Source organism: Cebus imitator, unplaced genomic scaffold (genome assembly GCF_001604975.1).
Source record: "Cebus imitator isolate Cc_AM_T3 unplaced genomic scaffold, Cebus_imitator-1.0 Scaffold20, whole genome shotgun sequence".
Classification (NCBI taxonomy): domain Eukaryota; kingdom Metazoa; phylum Chordata; class Mammalia; order Primates; family Cebidae; genus Cebus; species Cebus imitator.
The window spans coordinates 11,155,669-11,176,991 of NW_016107335.1; the positions used below are offsets into that span (position 1 = coordinate 11,155,669).

The 21,323-nt window shown below is 42.8% G+C and overlaps 1 protein-coding gene across 3 annotated transcripts in view; it reads left to right on the forward strand.

Annotated features, from left to right (window-relative positions):
- SFMBT2 (Scm like with four mbt domains 2) overlaps positions 1-21,323 on the forward strand; it is a 245,501-nt gene that overhangs the window by 13,831 nt on the left and 210,347 nt on the right. For all 3 annotated transcript variants that reach the window (XM_017521225.2, XM_017521235.2, XM_017521222.2), the window contains exon 2: positions 13,319-13,467. In XM_017521225.2, the coding sequence (XP_017376714.1) occupies positions 13,368-13,467 (100 nt within the window). In that variant the 5' untranslated portion in view covers positions 13,319-13,367. The remainder of the gene's footprint in view (positions 1-13,318; positions 13,468-21,323) is intronic.

A 21,323-nucleotide genomic window follows, 5' to 3' on the forward strand; every position in this document is an offset into this window, starting at 1 on the left:
AACCTTCTGCCCCGAACAATCAGCTCGTCTCACTTGATGATGGGATGAGGCAGGGTTTGTCTCTTCTTAGAAAGGCTGTGTGTTGGCTGGTGAGGGTGGGGAAGAGATGTCCTTAGTCAGGTATTATTAGCAGAGTGACCCGGGTGACAGGGCGAATATAAATAGAAGAAAGCTCCTGTGGATAATAGCGCTTGGCACTTAACACCGCTTTTCATCTTCAAAGCCATTTACAGATGCGGTTCTTTCTGGTACTGCTGCGATTCTGTTGTTTGTGTGTTGCTTCTTAGGAACATGGAAGCCGTGATTTTCAGACACCAAGATTCATCCCAAAATTTGGTGGTACCTCCTTTCAGACTCCTTTGAGATTTTTCCATTTTGATTGAAATGTCTTGAAAGGTCTCAGCGTAGATGCCTGTGCTCATTTTGAAATTCCTGGAGTGTGAAATGAGACAGCTTTTTCTGTGATTTAGACATGCTAGATTTTCGAGGGTGGCTACGGTGTGTCTGGAATTTCACAAGGTTTTTGCTTAGACCTTCACATTTTATTTTCGATAGGGAGAATATTATCTTTTCTGAGTCATTTAAAAACAAACAACTACAAGCCCTTTCCCTTTGCAGGGTGGCCAGCCTGCAATTGAGTATGTTATTATTTAGCACAAATGCGACTTTCTTGGATGACTCGAAGGCAGATCAGTTTGGAAGGTCTGAGTCATTGGTGGCTTTCACTGTAGTGAGTCCTTCCTAAGCAGAGAGGCTTGGGAGCCTGCCTTGATGGATGGAGAGGAGAATGATTTCTAATGCTTATGTAACTTTGTTATCGCAGTTTAAAGTTACACTTTTTCACTTAAGTTTGGACAGTTCCAGTTGCACGATGATAGTTTTACATTTCTTGTGTCTACTAAGACAAAAGCAAGGTGGAAATGCTACATTAGAATTAGCATAAGGGAAGAAGAGAATTTATTGACTCTTAAAAGTGGAAATCTGAAATTGGAATGGGACTCATCTTTATTACTTGGAATTTAAGAGGGAGATCTTTTTTCTAGCCAAGTTTGCCTAACACCAGGAAAGAAACTGATTGTGTCTGTTTGGCATGCCAGATTCTAAATCAGTGATGGTAGGTGGGAAACGGTAAGCATTAATGTACTGGAAAATGAGGAATTCTTTTCTGTGTAATTGGACTTAACTAAGAGAAAAAACTTAAACTCACTATTGGGGTTTCCTCTCTGGATGACCCGGCAGATCTCTGTAGATTGATTTCCCTAGTTAACAGCCTCCACCGTGTACTCAGAGATACCAGTCAGCCCCTTTTTTTGTTTTGTTTTGCTTGAGACAGAGTCTTGCCCTATTGCCCAGCCTGGAGTGCAGTGGCACAATCTCGAATCTTGGCTCACTGCAACCTCTGTCTCCCAGGTTCAAGCAATTCTCCTGTCTCAGCCTCCTTAGTAGCTGGAATTACAGGCACCTACCACCACACCTGGCTAATTTTTGTACTTTTAGTAGACACAGGGTTTAGTCATGTTGTCCAGCCTGGTCTTAAACTCCTGACTTTAGCTGATCCACCTGCCTCGGCCTCCCAAAGTGCTGGGATTACATGTGTGAGCCACTGCACCTTGCCCAGTTAGCCTTTTAACTCCCTACACACTGCAACATCAGGAAACATCTAAGAATTTCTAGTCTTCTGAGGGATGCAGTAATATAAAAGTAGACACCAAAACTAACAGAGAGAAAAATAACTTCTATGAAGGAGAGAAGAAAATCTAAAAAAAAAAATTCATAGCCTCAGGGATATAATAGAAAATTTTGCATCTACATGACAAGAACAGGATAGGGTGAAAACAGAGACTATTATGAACATTAAAAAAAAGAGCTTTTAGAAATTAAAATGTAAAGTGGGGAGGTGAGAGAAGGGCAGGAGATGACTGGGTTTGCTCTTTGAGGGGGTGGATGTCAATGCACAGGCCTTATAGACAATATCTGGCTTTCCAAATTATATGCAGACATAATTCTGATATAAAAAAATCATCTCATTAGGCATGCTGGCTCACACCTGTAATCCTAGCACTTTGAGAGGCCGAGGTGGGAGGATTGCTTGAGCTTACGAGTTTGAGACCAGCTCGGGCAACATGGTGAAACCCTATCTCTACTAAAAATACAGAAATTAGCTGAGTGTCATGGCGTGTGCCTGTAATCCCAGCTACTTGGGAGGCTGAGTTGGGAGGATCACTTGAACCCAGGGGGCAGAGGCAGTGAGCCGAGATCGAACCACTGTATTCCAGCCTGGGCAACAGAGCGAGATCCTTCCTCAAATTAAAAAAAAAAAAAAAAAAGGCACAATACTTCTAGGATATAGTTGTTAGGATTTGGGACTGGCTGTGTATCAGTGACCCAAAGTTAGAGTGGCATCAACAGGAGAGTGGCTAATTTTCCTCTGATGTGGTAGCCTGAAGCTGGCGGAGAAGCCTTGTAGTCTCAGAACCAAGCTCCCTGTATCTTTTGCTTCACTGTTCATGGGACAATCAACTGGGTGATCCCAGGTCTAGGGGTCGGAGGGCAAAGGCATGTACCCCTTCCGTCCTGTAGCTAAGCATGTGAATCCTTCACAACTCCCATTAGCAGAACTTAGTGATTTGAATTCATCTAACTTTTCTTATTGAATGAAAGTTTGGTGAACTGAAACATAGCCCTGCAGGTGTAAGAATATAATATAGGAGGCTGAGCACGGTGGCTTACACCTGTAATACTAGCACTTTGAGAGCCCGAGGTGGGTGGATCACCTGAGGGTCAGGAGTTTGAGACCAGCCTGACCAACAAGGTAAAACCCATCTCTACTAAAAATATAAAAATTAGCCAGGCATGGTGGCATGCACCTGTAACTAGCTACTCGGGAGGCAGAGGCTGAAGAATTGCTTAAACCCTGGAGGCTGAGGTTGAGTGAGTTGAGACTGTGCCACTCTAGCCTGGGCAACTCTGTCTCAAAAAAAATATACATACATATATATATACATATGTGTGTGTGTGTGTGTGTGTGTGTGTGTGTGTGTATATAGTAAAGGCAGGATATAAACATCTAATGGGATAGAAATGGATTATTAATTGTGAAGAGGATGAGCTGAGAGGTGCAACTGACAAAATATTTGAGTGTGAATTCCCCGTATGTTGAAAGAGTGAATGTAAGATTTGAAATCCCAAAGAAATTAGACTTCGGGTATCTTAGAGTAGGGGAAGACTTTTTACAAGTTTTAGAAGAAATAAGCAAATTGATAGGATCTGACTAAGTTGGAAAAGAAAACATTCTTTCTTGTCAAAAGTAACCATGAAAAGGAAAGCTGGGAAAAATATTTGCAGTAGTTGTGTGAGATAAAATAATCTAGATCTCTTAAAAATTCATCACAGATACCAACAAAGTTTAAATATGGGAAGAAAGCGAAATAGGTATCAACATGCAAATTGCAAATTATAGGATACTGTGTGTACATATATATATATATATATATATATTTTTTTTTTTTTTTTTTTTTTTTTTTTGTTTTTTGAGATGGAATTTTACTCTTTGTCCAGGCTGGAGTGCAATGGTGTGATCTTGGCTCACTGCAACCTCTGCCTCCTGGGTTCAAGCGATTCTCCTGCTTCAGCCTCCTGAGTAGCTGGGACTACAGGTGTGTGCCACCACATCCAGCTAATTTTTGCATTTTTAGTAGAGATGATTTCACCATGTTGCCCAGATTAGTCTCAAATTCCTGAGCTCAAGTGATCTGCCTGCCTCGGACTCCCAAAGTGCTGGGATTACAGGCGTGAGCCACCTCGCCCAGCCAGGATATTAGTTTTTGAATGTCAAATGGAAAAAAGGTGTAATGCGTTTAGACCTTTTCTCCCACCCTACTAGTAAACAAGCCTAGCAGACTAGAGAGAGCATGTTTTCAGGGATGTCATGAGCCTCAACTATGTACCCATATTTTTGATCCTATAATTTAACTTCTGAGATTCTATATTAAGGAGACATCAGAAACGTAGGATTTCTGACTGAGAATCGTGACTAGAATGCTACTGATCATGGTGAAAAAATAAGAATATAAACAACTTTAGCAGGTGGCAGCAGATGCATGGTCAATAAATGACCTTATGTTATAATAAAAATTATACAACCATTTCAAGTCATGTTTTCAAAGAATCGTAATGGCATGGGAAATGCCCTCTGTGTAGTGCAAAATGAAAAATAGATTAGAATTCCTAACTCTAGATGAACTGAAAAAAAAAAATCCACAGAAAAACTGTCAGGAGGAGATACTATAGAAACATGGCCTTGATTTTAATTTATTTATTTATAATTTTACTTTTCAAGATTTCTATAAAGAGTGTGTCTATCTCTTATAGGAGGGAAAAAAAACTAAACCTTGTTGAGAAAGTCAGAGTGGGGCACTTCATTTGCCAAAGTGAATCAGTTTTGCAGCCACCTGGGTGGACATAAGGGAGTCTCTGAGTGACACTGCCATTGCCTTCCAGAGTCATGGGAGCTTTCACTCTGCTACCCTTTCTTGTTGATCTTTGTATTGTCACTCTTGAGTTCTATTTATTTATTTATTTTTTGAGTGAGAGTCTCACTCTGTTGCCCAGGCTGGAGTGCGGTGGCACGATCTTGGCTCACTGCAACCTCTGCTTCCCAGGTTCAAGCGATTCTCCTGCCTCAGCCTCCTGAGTAGCTGGGACTACAGACATGCGCCACTATGATGCCCTGCTAATGTGTATATTTTTAGTGGAGGTGGCGTTTCACCATGTTGGCCAGGCAGGTCTTGAATTTCTGACCTCAAGTGATCCATCTGCTTTGGGTTCCCAAAGTGCTGGGATTATAGGTGTGAGCCATGGCTCCCGGTCTTGAATTCTAGTGCATTTAAATTCTACAGTCTCAGATTACTGTTCTGTAGTGTCTGGTTAGAGGCAAATGGATAATGAGGAGTCGTAAGACTTGAGCAAACTTTACCCCTTTAATAAGTGTCCTCTAAGCCACTGACACTTCTTTGATTTTTTAATATTTACGTTCATGGACTTTTGTTTTTCTTTACAGAAAAACTTGGTACATGACTACATTTTTGAGGTGGAATCATTTTCTCGAATTTATAAATGAATGAGGAAAAAAAGGAAATAGTCTTTGTATGACACACGTTAATAGTTTTTTAGGTGTTTCTCCTTTGACATTTTCCATTGATATAAAAATGCAGCTTATTTAATAAAAAGCTATGCCGTGTTAGGAAGTTTGCTGTGAATCATTTGTGGAATATTAGGGGGAAACCGTTAAGTCTCCTTTTGAAGTTTCTTAGATTTAAAAATTCATGAGTTTTAACTAGCTTGACATTATTACATTAAAACTTTTGAGAGAGCCAAGAATTGATGGTTTAGGACGTGTTCCAAGCTCTCAAATACAGCTCACCAGTGCAGCCCTTTCGCTCGGCCGTCCGCCTCCTACCCGCATGTGCCTAGTTCAATTCAAGTTCATGAAAATTAAAATTAAGGTCCTCAACAGTACTACACGTTTCCAGTCCACGGTAGCCACGTGTGGCTAGTGATTACTGTACTGGAACAAGCAGATATAGATCAGGCAGTGCTGGTCTAGATACATTCAACATAGATAATGAGCCCCCAGTTATTTTTGGCTAGTTGAAGAGTAATATCTACTGATTCCTCATTCATGTTCTTCTTAATGAGTCTTTGCTTAGCCAGTACTAACATTACTCTTTTCTTTGAATAGACCTCAAATGAAAGAAGGAAAGATAGAATTGAGAGGGGAAGATGCTTATTGTATTAAATTTGGTTCAGATATAAACAGATAATCTGACTGTAGAAAATGTACAGTGAATCCTAAAAACACTGGATTGATAAAAGAGCTATTGATTGCGCCTCATCAAGCCTTCTGATTGAACTGATGAGAAATTTGGGGAACAGAGAGGTTAAGTAATTTGCTTATTTCACACAGCTACATAGTGGCTTTGTTATTCCCTTATTCTGCAAGTTCTCTGTTCTTTTCACTGGGCCAAGGCAACTCTTGTAAGAAGTTCCGGTACTAGAATTCTGTTGTGCAATAACTTTACAGACAAAAGGAGCCAATTATGGTAGAATTAACTTTGCACAAAACCACAAAGTGTATTGTATAAAACAGGAAGTTACCTTTTATAGGCCCAGTCTTCTGAACCTTTCTTATATTGTCTTTGGAAAAAAATATTGCTTTAGTTAATAGACACTTTAACCTTGTTCTTGAAATTACATACAGTTTTAAGAAACAAAAGGAAATATGCTTTCTTTTAATAATAGTCTTTTTGGAGGGGGTTAGGGTGTTGTAGTTAGGAAAGGGCTTTGCTTTTTAAAAACATCTTGTTTCTGTTTTGCAAAAAGCTTATGGGAGGATCAGTTGTTATCACCAAGATTAGCCCCCCTAAAAAAATCCATTTGAAAGTAAATAGAAATTTCTGTGAAGTGGGTTATTATTCTCATATTTAATAGATTTCCCAAGAATTATCTATTTCCACAGACATGGCATAGGTTGCATGAGTTGCTGTGGAAAGTGAAGTAATTTATTCTAGGAACCATGACTGCATGTTGTGAAAAGACTGCATTTTGTTAGCATAATTTCTGCGATGCTCTGTTGATGGGGTCTCTCAAATACTTCCTGGACCTGTTCCTTTCATTTCTTCTCCACTGTTCTAGTTCAGACTGTCGCCTGCACTTCCGTGGTTTTAGTCTGTTTCCATTCATCCGTCTTGCACATGGCTCCCTGAGTGATTCTTCTGAAACAAACCCGATCGTGTCACTTCCTGGAACAATGCCCTGCCGTGTCCACTGTGTCTGCAGAGCGACGTGCAGGGCTTGGGTGGTGCTGTGGCAAACTCAGCCAGCCTCTCTGTTCTCACTCCAAGTCTTTGTTCAAATATCACTTCCTGAGGCCTTGCCTGACTGTCATCTAAATAATTATCATCCTTCTGGCCAGGCGTGGTGGTTCACGCCTGTAATTTCAGCACTTTGGGAGCCCGAGGCAGGCAGATCACTTGAGGCCATGAGTTCAAGACCAACCTGGCCAATATGGTGAAACCCCATCTCTGCTAAAAATTAAAAAAATAAAATAAAAAATTAGCTGGATATGGTCGAAGGCACCTGTAATCCCAGCTACTTGGGAGGCTGAGGCAGGAAAATCACTGGAACCTGGGAGGCAGAGGTTGTGGTGAGCTGAGATCATGCCATTGCACTCCAGCTTGAGCAACAAGAGTGAAACTTTGTCTCCAAATAATAATAATAATAATAATAATAATAATCATCATCATCCTTCTTTGTTTGTCTGATCTTTTTTGTTTTTCCCTGTAGCAGTTATCACTATTTAACAGGCTATATTATCTACTAATTAAAAACAAAACAAAACAAAACTCCATTAGCTCTTTCCCCTAATTAGGATGAGATCTCTGCCAGTGCAGGAATTTTGTTTTGTTTTGTTGCAGGTGCCTTCCTGTGCCTGGAACAGTGCCTGACATGGAATGGGGGATCAGTACATATTTGGGGATGAATGGGCGTGATACTGCCTGCTCCACAGTCCTGTCTCCTGTCCTCTCCCTTGAGGGATCTTGACTTTTCCCAAGGGTCTACCATGCCGTTTGCTGTGGGTACCTCCATGTTTAAAACCATTTCTACCTTCCTGAGTCTCTGAAGCCTGTGCTCCTATTTGCTCCTTTGGTTTCCTCTTTTTTTTTCTTGATTTTTTCTTTTTGAAACAGAGTCTTGCTCTGTCACCCAGGCTGGAGTGCAATGGGAGCTATCTCAACTCACTGCAACCTCCGCCTCCTGGGTTCAAGCCATTCTCCTGCCTCAGCCTCCCGAGTAGCTGGGATTAAAGGTGCATGCGACCATATCCGGCTAATTTTCTTTTTTTGTATTTTTAGTAGAGGTTTTGCCATGTTGGCCAGGCTGGTCTCAAACTCCTGGCCTCAAGTGATCTGCCCACCTTGGCCTCCCAAAGTGCTGAGATTACAGGCATGAGCCACTGTACCCAGACTCTTTGTTTTCCTCTTATCCTCAGCTTCTTTGGGCAGTTCTGCTTGAGCCTCTCCTAATTTTCTGTTCCACTTTGAGGCACCCCGGCCCACCCAAGCTCACCTTCTTATCCTTCTTGATATTTGCCTTTTGTCCTTCCTGGGATTCCAGGTGCATTCTCAGTGGACCTGGTGGTGGTTGGGTGTGCGGTGTGATGGACAGGCTTGTTTTCAGGAGTCACTTGTCCTTGCTGGCAGCCGGTGGTATTTATATGTCTGTCCCCAGTGGCCAAGGTAGTGTCTGGTATAAATACATCAGATGTTCCTTTAAGACATACACAAGAAAATTGCATAGTATCAGCACTTGTTTAAAATTATATGTATCTTAGAATTTGCTAAGAAAAGTTTATTATAAGCTCTTGAGAGCAGCTTTTCAGGAGGAATTAATTTGGAAAAAAATGATCCATGCCTAGGAATGCCGATTGCTCCATGGGCAGATGACTCTGTGGGGTTCCCGCCGCTCCTTAGTTTAGCATTATTTCTTTTCATTGCCTCTTCCCCATAATAGATGCTCAGTTATTAAAAACTGATGATTTAAGAGAAAATATAAAAGTCATAACTGCATTGTGGGAAATGTGGATAATGGGGGAAAGGGAACTGTAATTGACTGGTTAGGGCATGGGTTCTGGAGCCAGTTGTGTGGGCTCAAATACCAGCTCCACCACTAGCAGCTGCGTGACGCTGGGCAAGTGACTTCATCTTTCAGGTTGCTTATCTGTAAGATGGGAACAGTAATAGCACCTACATCCTAGAGTTCTTACGAGGATTAAATAAGTGCATGTTTGTTAAGTACTTAGTAATCACTGTAAGTGTTGGTAAAATAAACATAAATGCATGCTTACCATGATAACACTTCCTTTTCTTCTATTTGGGGGGACAGAAGCTCCTCCTCTTACCGACAGGTTTAGGTTCCCGACTGCTGAGAAGTTCATTTTAAGTTCAGTTGACCTGATGGATAACCAGTGGGTACACATACACACATATATATATATTTTTTTGCTCTGTCTTCTAGGTTGGAGTGTAATGTTGCCATCTCAGTTCACTGCAACCTCTGCCTCCCTGGTTCAAGCAATTCTCTTGCCTCAACTTCCCGAATAGCTGGGATTACAGGCATGTGCCACCATGCCTGGCTAATTTTTGTATTTTTAGTAGAGACAGGGTTTTACCATGTTGGCCAGGCTGGTCTTGAACACCTGGCCTCAGGTGATCTGCCCACCTTGGCCTCCTAAAGCACTGGGATTGTGAGCCACCATGCCTGGCCCACATACACAGAATTTTTTTTTTTTTTTAAGGCGGAGTCTCGCTCTGTTACCCAGGCTAGAGTGCAGTAGCATAATCTCCGCTCACCACAACCTCTGCCTCCCGGGTTCAAGCGATTCTCCTGCCTTAGCCTCCTGAGTAGCTGGGATTACAGGCATGCACCATCACACTGGCTAATTTTTGTATTTTTAGTGGAGATGTGGTTCCACCATGTTGGTCAGGCTGATCTTGAACTCCTGACTTCGTGATTCACCTTCCTCAACCTCCCAAAGTGCTGGGATTACAGGTGTGAGCCATCACACTCGGCCCAGAATTTTAATTTTTTCTCCACCGTAAGCCTCTGTCTCTTCTCACTGGGACACTGCTGTTGCTTTTGCACTTAGTGGACAAGATGGACAAGATGGAGTTAATTGTGTCCTTTAAACATCTCAAAAGTAAACACACATCCACAAAACACACATGTACACACAGCACTGGAAAGCCGTTGATGAGCATGAGCTGGAACCTGAGACCTGAGAGGGCCAGGCTGAAATGTGGATCATGAAACACCGCTTCCTTTTTATTATTTTTTCCTGGACCGTGGTTCTGCTGTTATCTGTGAAAGTTTGAAATCTGAGAGCTCGTAAGGAGAGGGGCTTTCGTACTGGAACTGCTGGCAGCCTTGGTTCATTTGGACATTCTCTGTGTGCCCTTCACGTGTTTGTACTCCTGTGTTCATAGTGCTGAGCTTCTTTTCATGGAGCTGTGTGTTTTGTTATGATCGTCGTTTTTGGGGCTCCATAATATGCCTTCAAGGCCCCTTTCTCCTGGATACATTCCGGGATTGTCTCCTCCCATCTTCTTCCCTGGTTTACCTTTGTTTGCTCCAGATGTTTTAGTTCCTACCTTTTTCCTTCCATTGAGCACCCTTCTCCCCTCCAAATTCCCGGTATTTTCCCCCGAGGGAGTAGTGGAGGGAGAGCTGGGAGGGGAGAGCTTTCCACAGTGGGCTGCCGCCCTCTCCTCCTCTCCAAGCCCATACCACCTGTGGCTTCTGGAGTCGGTGGACGTTGTGTCCCAGACCCAGTGACCCTGTAATCTCATAACCGCACTTCCTTACATGGGGCAGGGTGAAGGGTAGAGGGTGCGTATCTTACCCTCTGTAATATGCCAGGTGCCCTGTAAACATTCTCGGGGGCCACTTGCACATTTGGTAGGATGGATGCATTTGCCTATCAACAAGCAGTTTGTTTACAGAGTGCCTCAGCGCTCGCTCCCTACATGCCAGGGGCAATCCAGGTGAACTGGGGGTCCTGCTACCCACTGTAAGCTCCAGGTGTAGCACAGAAGACCATAGAGTGCCCCTGGCAGCCAGCCTTTCCTCTGCTGTGTGCAGCCCATGGGGGGAAATCTCTGGAACCTTCTGAGATGAGGTGCGGGCACATGAGTTCGGGGTTAGGTGATGTTTAGTTCTGCACCTGCTAATGCAGTGCGTTGGTTCACTGCTGAGAAAGAGGTGGTTCCTATGCCCAAATTTTTGTGTCCCTGTCATCCTAGGAATCTGGAAGCCTTGCTCTTAGGAGAATGCAGTTCCATCCATCATTTGGTGGGTTACTTTAGCAAACTGATATCCACAGGGTAAAATGTAGCCAGCCTTCATAGTAAATTGCTCAGTTTGCCAATGTCCTCTATTAACAAAAAAAAATCTTAGAACCCCTCTAGCTATGAAAAGATTCCTTCATTTGGTGTTATTTCCAGCTAAGCTTTCAGAAACTAAGCTCATTACATTGCAGATGATTCACTGGGGATATAAGATAACTTCATTTTTTTTTTAAATTAAGAAAACCTTTGTTTTCATTATTGAAAACTATTAAAAAAGGATTTCACTATTTTTAAAATTTCATTTTCATTATGAATAAAGCAAACCCAATTTGTATGTTGGTCAGGTCATTGCTGTATATAACGTGTTTTCTTACACTACCTGCCTTAAATTCACGCATCTAGGAGGCCGTGGTTAAGATTGTGTTCACTTGCTTCCTCTGTGGTGCCACGCACAGTGCCACAGTGAGCACATCATGCCCACAGGTCTTCAGGAGGGATTTGCTTGTCATTTCTGTGATTTTTTTGTTTTTGTTTTTGATATGGAATTTCGCTCTTGTTGCCCAGGCTGGGGTGCAGTGTCACGATCTTGGCTCACCGTAACCTCCACCTCCTGGGTTCAAGTGACTCTCCTGCCTCAGCCTCCCAAGTAGCTGGGATTATGGGTGTGTGCCACCACTCCTGGCTAATTTTATATTTTTAGTAAGGATGGGGTTTCTCCATATTGGCCAGGCTGGTCTTGAACTCCCGACCTCAGGTGATCTGCCTGCCTCCGATTCCCAAAGTGCCGGGATTACAGGCATGAGCCGCTGTGCCCAGGCTTTCTGTGATTCTAAAACAATCTGAAGAAACTGTTTTGGACCCAGTACACTGCATTTTACCAAGACTTTCCACATTTTAAATCAGGAAAGTCCTGGTTTAAGTTATTTGTATCATTGATGTTAACATCTACACCTCAAACCTTGTGCCCTCATTTTTGCCTCAGAAAACATAAGGCCCTGTGCTGAGAATTTTGAGTGAAGGGGCAATAATCTTTCATTTCCAGGGCACTTCTCTCTTGCACTCTCTTTCCTTGACTTAAGTCATGAACTTGTCTATGTAATAGCAAAATGCCTAGGTTGCTGTTTGCTGACCCACCCTGGATAGTGTTCTAGTTCATACTCTGAAATAGGTATTTTCTTTTTTTGTAGTGTGATTGAGAAATAGCTTCCTGTCCTCTCCAGAGTGTCTGGGATAGTACTTTAGCTACAACAGGTGGATAATTCGATGCACATTGAATTAAATTTCAGTGCTATGTACCTGGTGCATTTCCTGTCTCTTCCTACTTGTTTTTGGCATGAGTTTCCAGCTTTTTCTCTACCATTGCACAAATGGGTAACATCCTCTTTCATGAACTTTCTTTTTTTTTTTTTTTTGAGATGGGGGTTTCACTACATTGCCCAGGCTGACCATGAACTCCTGAGCTCAAATGATCCTCCTTCCTTACCTTCCCAAGTAGCTGGGATGACAGGTGCAGAGGTAGGCCACCCACTGCACCTGGCATGAACCTTCAATTTTGACAAAACCTCCAAATATTTCTTTGTTAGTTTGTTTTTGAGACACAGTCTCACTCTGTTGCCCAGGCTGGAATGCAGTGGTGCGATTGCAGCTCACTGCAACCTCCGCCTCCAAGGTTCAAGCAATTCTCTTGCTTCAGCTTCCCAAGTAACTGGGACTACAGGCGCCTGCACCACAGTTGGCTAATTTTTGTATTTTTAGTAGAGGCGAGGTTTCACCATGCTGGCCAGGCTGGTCTCAAACTCCTGACTTCAGGTGATCCGCCCACCTCCATCTCCCAAAATGCTGGGATTACAGGTGTGAGCCACTGCACCCAGCACCAAATGTTTTTTTAAAGATATTTTATCAGTATGTAAGTCACAAAATATCCCATTGGTAGATATTGGTGCACTGTATTCTTTTCTTTCTTCATCTCTGCTTGCCTGTTAGCTGATTTAAACTTCCGTCTACATGTGAAATAGAAGGGAACATTGAATGAATGAGAGACACCGGGAGTAATTGCAACCAAGGAGCAGCCATAACTGGCTCTGATGCTTAGACACAGCCACGCAATGTTTTTAAACCACCACGGCCATGTGGTGTTTCTCTCATTCATTCAGACTGGTCTCCAACTCCTGACCTCAAGTGATTCACCCCACTTCAGCCTCCCAAAGTGCTGGGATTACAGGCAGGAGCCACTGCGGCCGGCTGCATTAGTCTTTATTCCTGGTATTTTCTGTTATCAACATTACCTTGCATCCTGAAAGTTATAATGAAATGGTAGCCACACTAATAGGGTTCTGTTATTTTTAAACAATTAAAAAATAATTTAATATTAATATGATTAAACCGCTCTGATTTTTTTTTTTGATTGCTCTTAGGTAATTTTTTGCAGCATGAATTAAGAGAAGAGACACTTCCTCATCAGGAATGGAGAGTACTTTGTCAGCTTCCAATATGCAAGACCCTTCATCTTCACCCTTGGAAAAATGTCTTGGCTCAGCTAATGGAAATGGAGACCTTGACTCTGGTAGGATTTTGTTTTCTAGATTCATCTGGCTTTTTGATGAATTGATCAGTATCTTCCTGAAAATATTCAGGAAGCAATGGGGCAACATTTCTAGATCTCACATACTGTCTGTTCTTGGGATTTAAAGTCCTGTTATAAGGATATAACAGCTCTAAAATTTGGATCAAAAATCTGATTTTGGATACCAGACAGAGAGGACTAGGTTAGAGTGCAGCAACATGTCACTTCAAAATCTCAGTGGCCTGGGGCAGGAAACGTTTATCAATGACACACTGCCTCTGACCGACATCGGGGATGTCACGGCCCCAGGGAGTCATTGTGCACCATCCTGCAGGGTATGTTGTGAGTGAGAAGAGCAGGGTTGGAGGTCTTGGACTGGTAGTCACTGGCTCTGGCTCACAAGAGACAAATACCATTTTTACTCAGAACCCCTTGACGAGAAGTTAGTCACATGTTTCTGCCACAGCAAGGGAGGTTGGGAAAAAGAACCTCCCTCCCAAGTGCCAGAGAGAGAGACAGGACATCGGACCTGCTTACACAGTAGATGGCGATGACACAGCATCCAATACATTGAGCATGTCTGGCAGAAAAGCCTCCAATGTAAGGGAAGTGAGGTCACGAGGATTGGTGGTGAAGTGTGTCTCCCTTCCACAAATCTGAAAAACAGAACAGCTCCCTCCTCTGACTACTCACAGCCTTCGATTCAATTTTATTGATTGATTGATTGATTGATTGATTGAGACAGGATCCCACCTGTTGCCCAGGCTGGAGTGTGGTGGCACAATCATGGCTCACTGCAGCCTTGACCTCCTGGGCCCAAGTGATCCTCCCACCTCAGCCTCCACAATAGCTGGGACTACAGGTGTGTGCCGCTGTGCCTGCTGATTTTTAAATTTTTTGTGGAGATGGGGTCTCACTGAGTTGTCCAGGCTTGTCTTGAACTGTTGGGCTCAAGTGATCCTCCTGCCTTGGCCTCCCAAAGTGCTGGGATTACAAGTATGAGCCACCACACCTAGTCTTGATTGGATTTTAATTATTTAACTAATGAAGTTATAAGTGCCTAAATGCATCTTTTTCTAAACACTTAGACAACAAAGTGTTTATTTAAGAAGGATGCTTTTTTTTTTTTTTTTTTTTTTTTATTTTTTTTTTTTTTAAAAGGGTTACATTGTTTCTACATACCAGCAAATTAATTAAGGACAGTTTAGCCCTCTGAATTGTAAACATTTGCTATGGTAAATTCCTATAAAAAATGTTGCTTATCAAGTCAGCAGGTCATTTGACCATGATCCAAAGAAGTCACAAAGTTTGTCTTCACATTTTGATGAGACCCCAGTCAATGACAGATTACAGATTGCTCCACATCACTGAATTTATTAGGCTACATTTATAAAATTATATCTTTATATGGAAGAATACCTGGGAAACCTCACATGGGTGAAGGCCTTGCTGTGTTGAAAGATGTTAATGTCTGTTTCCAAATCAGCTCAGTTGTCCCTCTTTCGGATTTTTCCACGCATAGCTAAATGTGGGAAAACTTCTCCCACAAGTAGAGCTGAATCATTGTTTCTTCCTGGAAACATGGAAATTATTTTCTGAGAAGGCGTAAGTGTATAGGCTGAAAGTTCATCCTAACTGTTTTGTTTTATTTAAGTACAGATTTATCTGTTTAAAAAGTCTTTCTTATGTTTGCTGAGTTATTTTTCCACTTTTGGAGTTCCTGAGCTTTCAGGGTATTTTTATAGTGTATCATCTTCACACATCAGAAGAATATTATTGCGTTGTTTCTCGTAGTATGTTTTCAAACCTGTTTAAAACAAACACCAACTGTGCATTGGCTTTTTGTGTGCACACAGTTGCAGTGTATCTCTCTTAAGTAGATTCTGAAACTCATTAATGATCATCTGGTGTCAGGAAAATGATTTGTACTAACTTCATTGAGGGTGGTTCTAGGGACGGCAAGTGTGAGAGTGAGAATCATTATATCCTTGGCTGGAGGAGTCCATACAGAAAGCCCATATAGGAAGCCCACATATATTCACATCACGATTGGTTCCTTGCTCTTGCGTGGGGGATGGCCTAAATCATACACAATGTTCAGATCTTTAATGGATATACTATTTCTAAGTGGTTCTAAATTATCTTAACAGTTTTCAGATATAGGTCCAGATTTTTTTCCACCCCCATGTGGCTAATCTGTCCTTTCTCCTTGAGATTTCTGTGTTTACTTGTGCAATGAGGAGAGTTTTAGATGGCTCTACAGACAGACTCTTTAAAGAGGGTACAAATTTAAAGCAGAGTCTAAGACTTTACAGAGGACAGTGGCTTGATTCACTCTAGAAACTCAATCTAGTTTTGAGCATTTTGATTCTACAAGTAGTTTATTATTTTTTTTACTAAAATCTAGTTTTGAGCATTTAAACTATTAAGTATGCTTCTTCAAGCAGTTTATTATTATTTTTTCCAACCTGCTAACCCACAAAGTATTTCCATTCCTGGAATCACTTGGTGAGGTATTTGGTTCTGGGGCCAGCTGGGACAGGCTTGGGCTGTGCAGAATCCTAGTGCTGAGGGTCTTCTTCTGGGAAGCATTTTCAGATGGGATTTACTCATCTCACGTACAGGAGGAGGTAAACCCAGTGTTCTTCAGCTGGTTCTGAATGGACTTGTGACAATAGGTGTATGAGCACGAGTTCAGACTGTGTAGCAGGTGCAGAAAATTTTAAGTTCTTTGCATGTGTTATTTCACCTAATCTTTCAACAGCACACTGGCATGGCTGCTTTTATTGTCCCCATTTTACAGATGAGGAGACTGGACAACAAGGTGAAGTCACTTGGGCCCTGTGTTGGTAGCAAGATTTAATCTCAGGCCTTGTGAGGCTGTGGGTTTGGTGCTCCAAAACTCTGGGGGGTATGTGCCCCTTCAAGTGCACAGATGAGTCATCAGGAAATCCTGACACTTAAACCCACACTCACACCCACTCCACAGCCACACCCCCACACTCCCACACTCACACCCATCCATCCACCCATCCACTCACACCCACCCACACCCACACTCATACTTATCCATCCACCTATCCACACACACACACCCACCCATTCACATACACATCCATATTCATACCCCCCCATTCACCCACACATACACACCCACCCACCCACCCACCCATACACACACACCCACAGACAAGTTTGGGGGCACAGACACAGCTTAGATTCTTTGTTGTTCTTTCCTAATCTTTCCTCCTGTGCCACCTCACTGTGTCCCGTGATACATTACTACAGGGGTTCCCAACCCCCCGACCATAGCTTGGTACTGGTCTGTGGCCTGTTAGGAGCCAGGCCACACAGCAGGAGGTGAGTTGCAGGTGAGTGAGCTAAGTTTCATCTGTATTTACAGCCGCTCCCCATGGCTCACATTACTGCCTGAGCTCCGCCTCCTGTCAGATCCACGGTGGCATTAGATTCTCATAGGAGTGCCAACTCTATTGTGAACTGTGCATTTGAGGGATCTAGGCTATGTGCTCCTTGTGAAATCGAATGCCTGATGACCTGTTACTGTCTCCCATCACCCCCACATGGGACTGTCTAGTTGCAGGAAAACAAGCCCAGGGTTCCCACTGATTGTATATCATGGTGAGATACAGAATTATTTCATTATATAGTACAATGTAATAATAATAGAGATAAAGTACACAATAAATGCAGTGCATTTGAATCATCCCAAAACCATCCTCCCATCCTGCATGTCTGTGGAAAAATTGTCTTCTATGAATATGGGAATTCACTCAGGTTGGTGGAAAAATATTAATGGAAAAATAGTAGAGAAAGTTACAGAATATAGTCTCAAACCCTTTTGGAAGTCCTAAGGTAATTTCTCTAGAAGTTTTGGCTGAAGGCAGCCTAAATCCCCTTTACCTTTAGTTAATAAGTAAAGCAAATAGCTAGGGTATGTGGGGGAGTTTATCTGAATAGCTTGTTTACTTATGTGGTCTCAAAACTAAACTTTGAGCCAGCAGCGCCCTCGGGGGGAGGTTGACCAGGGTTATTACCCTCTAATGGTGTTTGCTTTGGGCACTGGAACCTGTGCTTTAATCTTCAACCTCTAGTGATGTTGACTGAACTCTTTGTCAATTAAACTTTACTAACTAAATGTGAGTCTCACTGACTGGTGGTTGCAACTGTAACAAACAGCACTCTCCAGGGAGTCTGTAAGCTGCCTGGTCCCTCAGCCGAACTGACAAAGCATAATACCTGTGTGTCAGTGTGCTTTATCGCTGAGTCAGGGTCTGCAGGACAGAGCCCCGCAGGTAGTGACCCTGACAGTGGCGCCCAGCGTCAGGCGACTCCGCCAGTGGTGCCGAAACCGGTGCCTAATTGTCTTCTACAAAACCAGTCCCAGGTGCCAAGAAGGTTGGGGACCGCTGTGTTACTGTCTCCCTAACAAGTGACTACACTCAGGGGACTAAAGTTTTTCCTTGAGAAAATTATGGAGTGGTGTTTTGTCTTATGTTTAGTTTTTGCCACTGCCCATCTCCAGATGCTATGATGCTATGTTTCTTTGCAGTGATGCTCCCCGTGGAAGGAAGACTTCTGCTGGCCTCAGTCTTATTACCAGTTTTTTTTTTGTTTTTTTTTTTGTTTTTTGTTGGTGGGGGGCCTTTTTCTAAGGAAAGCTTAAATCACAGTTGAGATCAATAACCAACACCCAAGCCCTATAAATGAAATAGGCACAACATAAAATTACTCCTTCTCCCAAGAACACTGACTATGTGACTAGAACAAGCCCAGGGAGAGGAAATAGCCCTGGAGAGGCAGCCTCCCCAGCAGATGCCACAGACAGCATCGTCCTGGGGCACACCAAGAAGGAAGTGCGTGGAAATTCCAAGGCTGGGGTTCCAGGCATTGTCAGTTGCTGTGATAAAACAGGCAGAACAATATGCTGACATAGTCTTCAGTAGATTCCTTGACACTATTTTTATGGGCCCGCTAAATGAAATTTCCTGATGAAGTCTATAGATAAAGTGGCATTGCACATTTAGACAGAGCAAGCCTCGGTAGAGAGAATTATGCCGAAAATGTGGGCTTGATTCTTTTTTTTGGCATTTGGACTATATTAACTGGAGAACCACAGGCTCTTCTATTTGGGAAGGAAAGGAGTCAACATTTTTCTTAGAATAAATCAAGCCTCACTCTTCATGCTGGGAATTGGTCCTGTGTGACTCAGTGGTATTCTCTTTTTTTTTTCCTAATCCTCCTTTGAATAGTTGTGGCTTCTCCTGGCTAGGGGATTTTTATGTGTTTTTTTCCCCTAGAATAACTCTGGCCATCGGGTAATCAGATGAGTCAGGAGGACCTTTGTGCCGTGAGGACTGTCCCAGCCTGCGGGGTTGCTCTGCAGTTGTGAGCTTGGATTCTAGGCGGGTGGCCACGATTCTTTTCTGAGTTGTTTGCACTGATGCTTCTGATGAATATATTCAAGGTGGAACTATTTTCTAAATCTTATGATAGTATAAAATGACTGTCAGTATTTACAAGAAGAAAGACTTAATGCCTTCTTTCTTTCTCTTTCCACAGTAAAAAAAAAAAAAAATCTTACATCTAAGAAGGTGCCAGTAAGCATTCACCCTGAATCTGCCAATCCCCAGCTCCTTTATTGGTGCAGTGGGTGCAGGCTTTAATATTCAGCCTTGTAAAGTTAGCCTTGTTCCACATTGTAAAGTTGTACAAACCCAAGATTTTATTACTTAAACAAAGATGTATGGGCCGTTTGTTTCTTCCATTTTTTTCACTCCTATGTCACTTGTACCCCAGCTTCTAGTAAGGTATAGTAAGGTATTCTTTTCATGTTTGTTATGAAATATTTTTGTCTCATAAATAGCTTTCTGTTTTCTAAACCTGGATTGCTGCTAATGAACACGCCTGTTTTCTTTTAAATGCTGAAATTTTCTTAGTGGCTTTTCCTAGTCGGTTTTCATGACATCATGGGGAAATACCTCCCACGGGTTCATTTGCAGCAGAGGGAAATTGTCAGAATTTCCTTGATAAAATGTTTATGGGTTTAAGAGGTTTATGAATCAGCTATAAATATTTGCTCTGGGTTTATGAGACCTCTACCCATAAATATTTTGTATGTTTCTCTATTGCTCATTGAAATGTCTTTGGAGAATCAGCTCCTTGGGGCACATAGGCCTGGGGAAGGGTTGTATGCGACAGATTTTTAAAAGGCTGTATTGTGAGTAACCCCTACATTTTGTGCATGACTTTATTATAACAGCACAGTTCAAGTCATCAGTGCTGGGCATGAAGGTTTGATTTTTTTTTTTTTTTTAAATCTCATTCTGGGTCTGACTTTTGGTTACCCGTTAGAGTGTTTTCTTTAGACCAGCAGAGAGTGACGGAACTTACTGTTCTACTGATTCCTGCAGGGGAGACAGTGGCACCCTCTGACCTCCTGGTTAACTTGACTGAATGAAACAGTGTGCACCGAAGTCTGTAGAACCCGTTATATTGGGAAATGTAATAAATTAAGATTTGATGGAAGCAAAACTTTTCATAAAATTCTGATAGCATAGATTAGAATTATGTGAAATAAAGAACTGTAACCAGTGGTCTCAGTGTTGAGGTTGAAAATTGTAGGCTCTGGTCTCTCCTGACCTGAAGTGATGGAATCATCGAATCTCCATGGGTAATGTGAGGGTTTACCAAAGCCTCTCATCTCAGGTGCTGCTGACAGCAGGCAGTTTTTGAGGGTTCCACCTTGATATGCATGTTTCTTTTGTTTTGTTTTGTTTTTTGAGATGGAGTCTTGCTTTATGACCCAGGCTAGCGTGCAGTGGCATGATCTTGGCTCACTGCAACCTCCACCTCCTGGGTTCAAGCGATTCTCCTGCCCCAGCCTCTTAAGTAGCTGGGATTACAGGTGCATGCCACCATGCCCGGATAATTGGTGTATTTTTAGTAGAAATGGGGTTTCACCATGTTGGCCAGGCTGGTCTTTAACTCCTGACCTCAAGTGATCCACCTGCCTTGGCCTCCCAAAGTGCTGGGATTACAGGGTGAGCCATTGCACCCGGCCTTGATTTGCATGTTTCTGATACGCAGGACTGAGCCACTCGGGACAACCTGTTCCGTTTTTCAGCAGCCGTCATTCTCAGAGTCCTACCCAGAACCTCGCGCCTCCTTTGGCCCAGGACTGAGTTTCATGCTGACGTCTCCTCCCCAGGTTCTCTTCTTCCTCACACACAGGTTCTGGGAGCTCAGTGCCCCCTTCTCCCCTCCACAGGTGGCCATGGCTTCCTGTGTCTTCCCTTTTCCCTGCTTTTTTGGCTGTAGACTGTTTCAGGGTTCACCAACATGGAGAGACAGACTTGTCACTTCGAAACCTCCCTAGGATTCTCCAGAGAGACACAGGGGTGGCGGTGGTGGTTTCTGGCACATGATACAGGTGGGAGAAGGAGGGGGAAAGTACTTCATAAGAGCTCCAGCTTTGGACTCCTGACCCTGAGGCTGGATAGCAGTGGCTCAGGGTGATTGCCTGTCCTTTCCGAGCTCTCAAGATTGCCCCTGTGAGTATCCCTCCATGATGGCTCTTGGAAGGATTGTGAGGCAATGCCTGTGCAGCACTGTCTTTGTCAGTTTCGTGGTCCTGTAACAGAATACCTGAGGCTGCATAATTTGTAAAGAAAAGAGGTATATTCAACTCCTGATTCTGGTGGTGTTGCGGGGCAAGCTGTGGACAAAACCCCTCAGACACCAGAGTGAGGAAGGAAGAGACTTTATTTGGCCATGGAACCTCGGCAGACTTGTGTCCCAAAAACCAAGCTCCCCAAAGAGCAGTTTCTGTCCCTTTT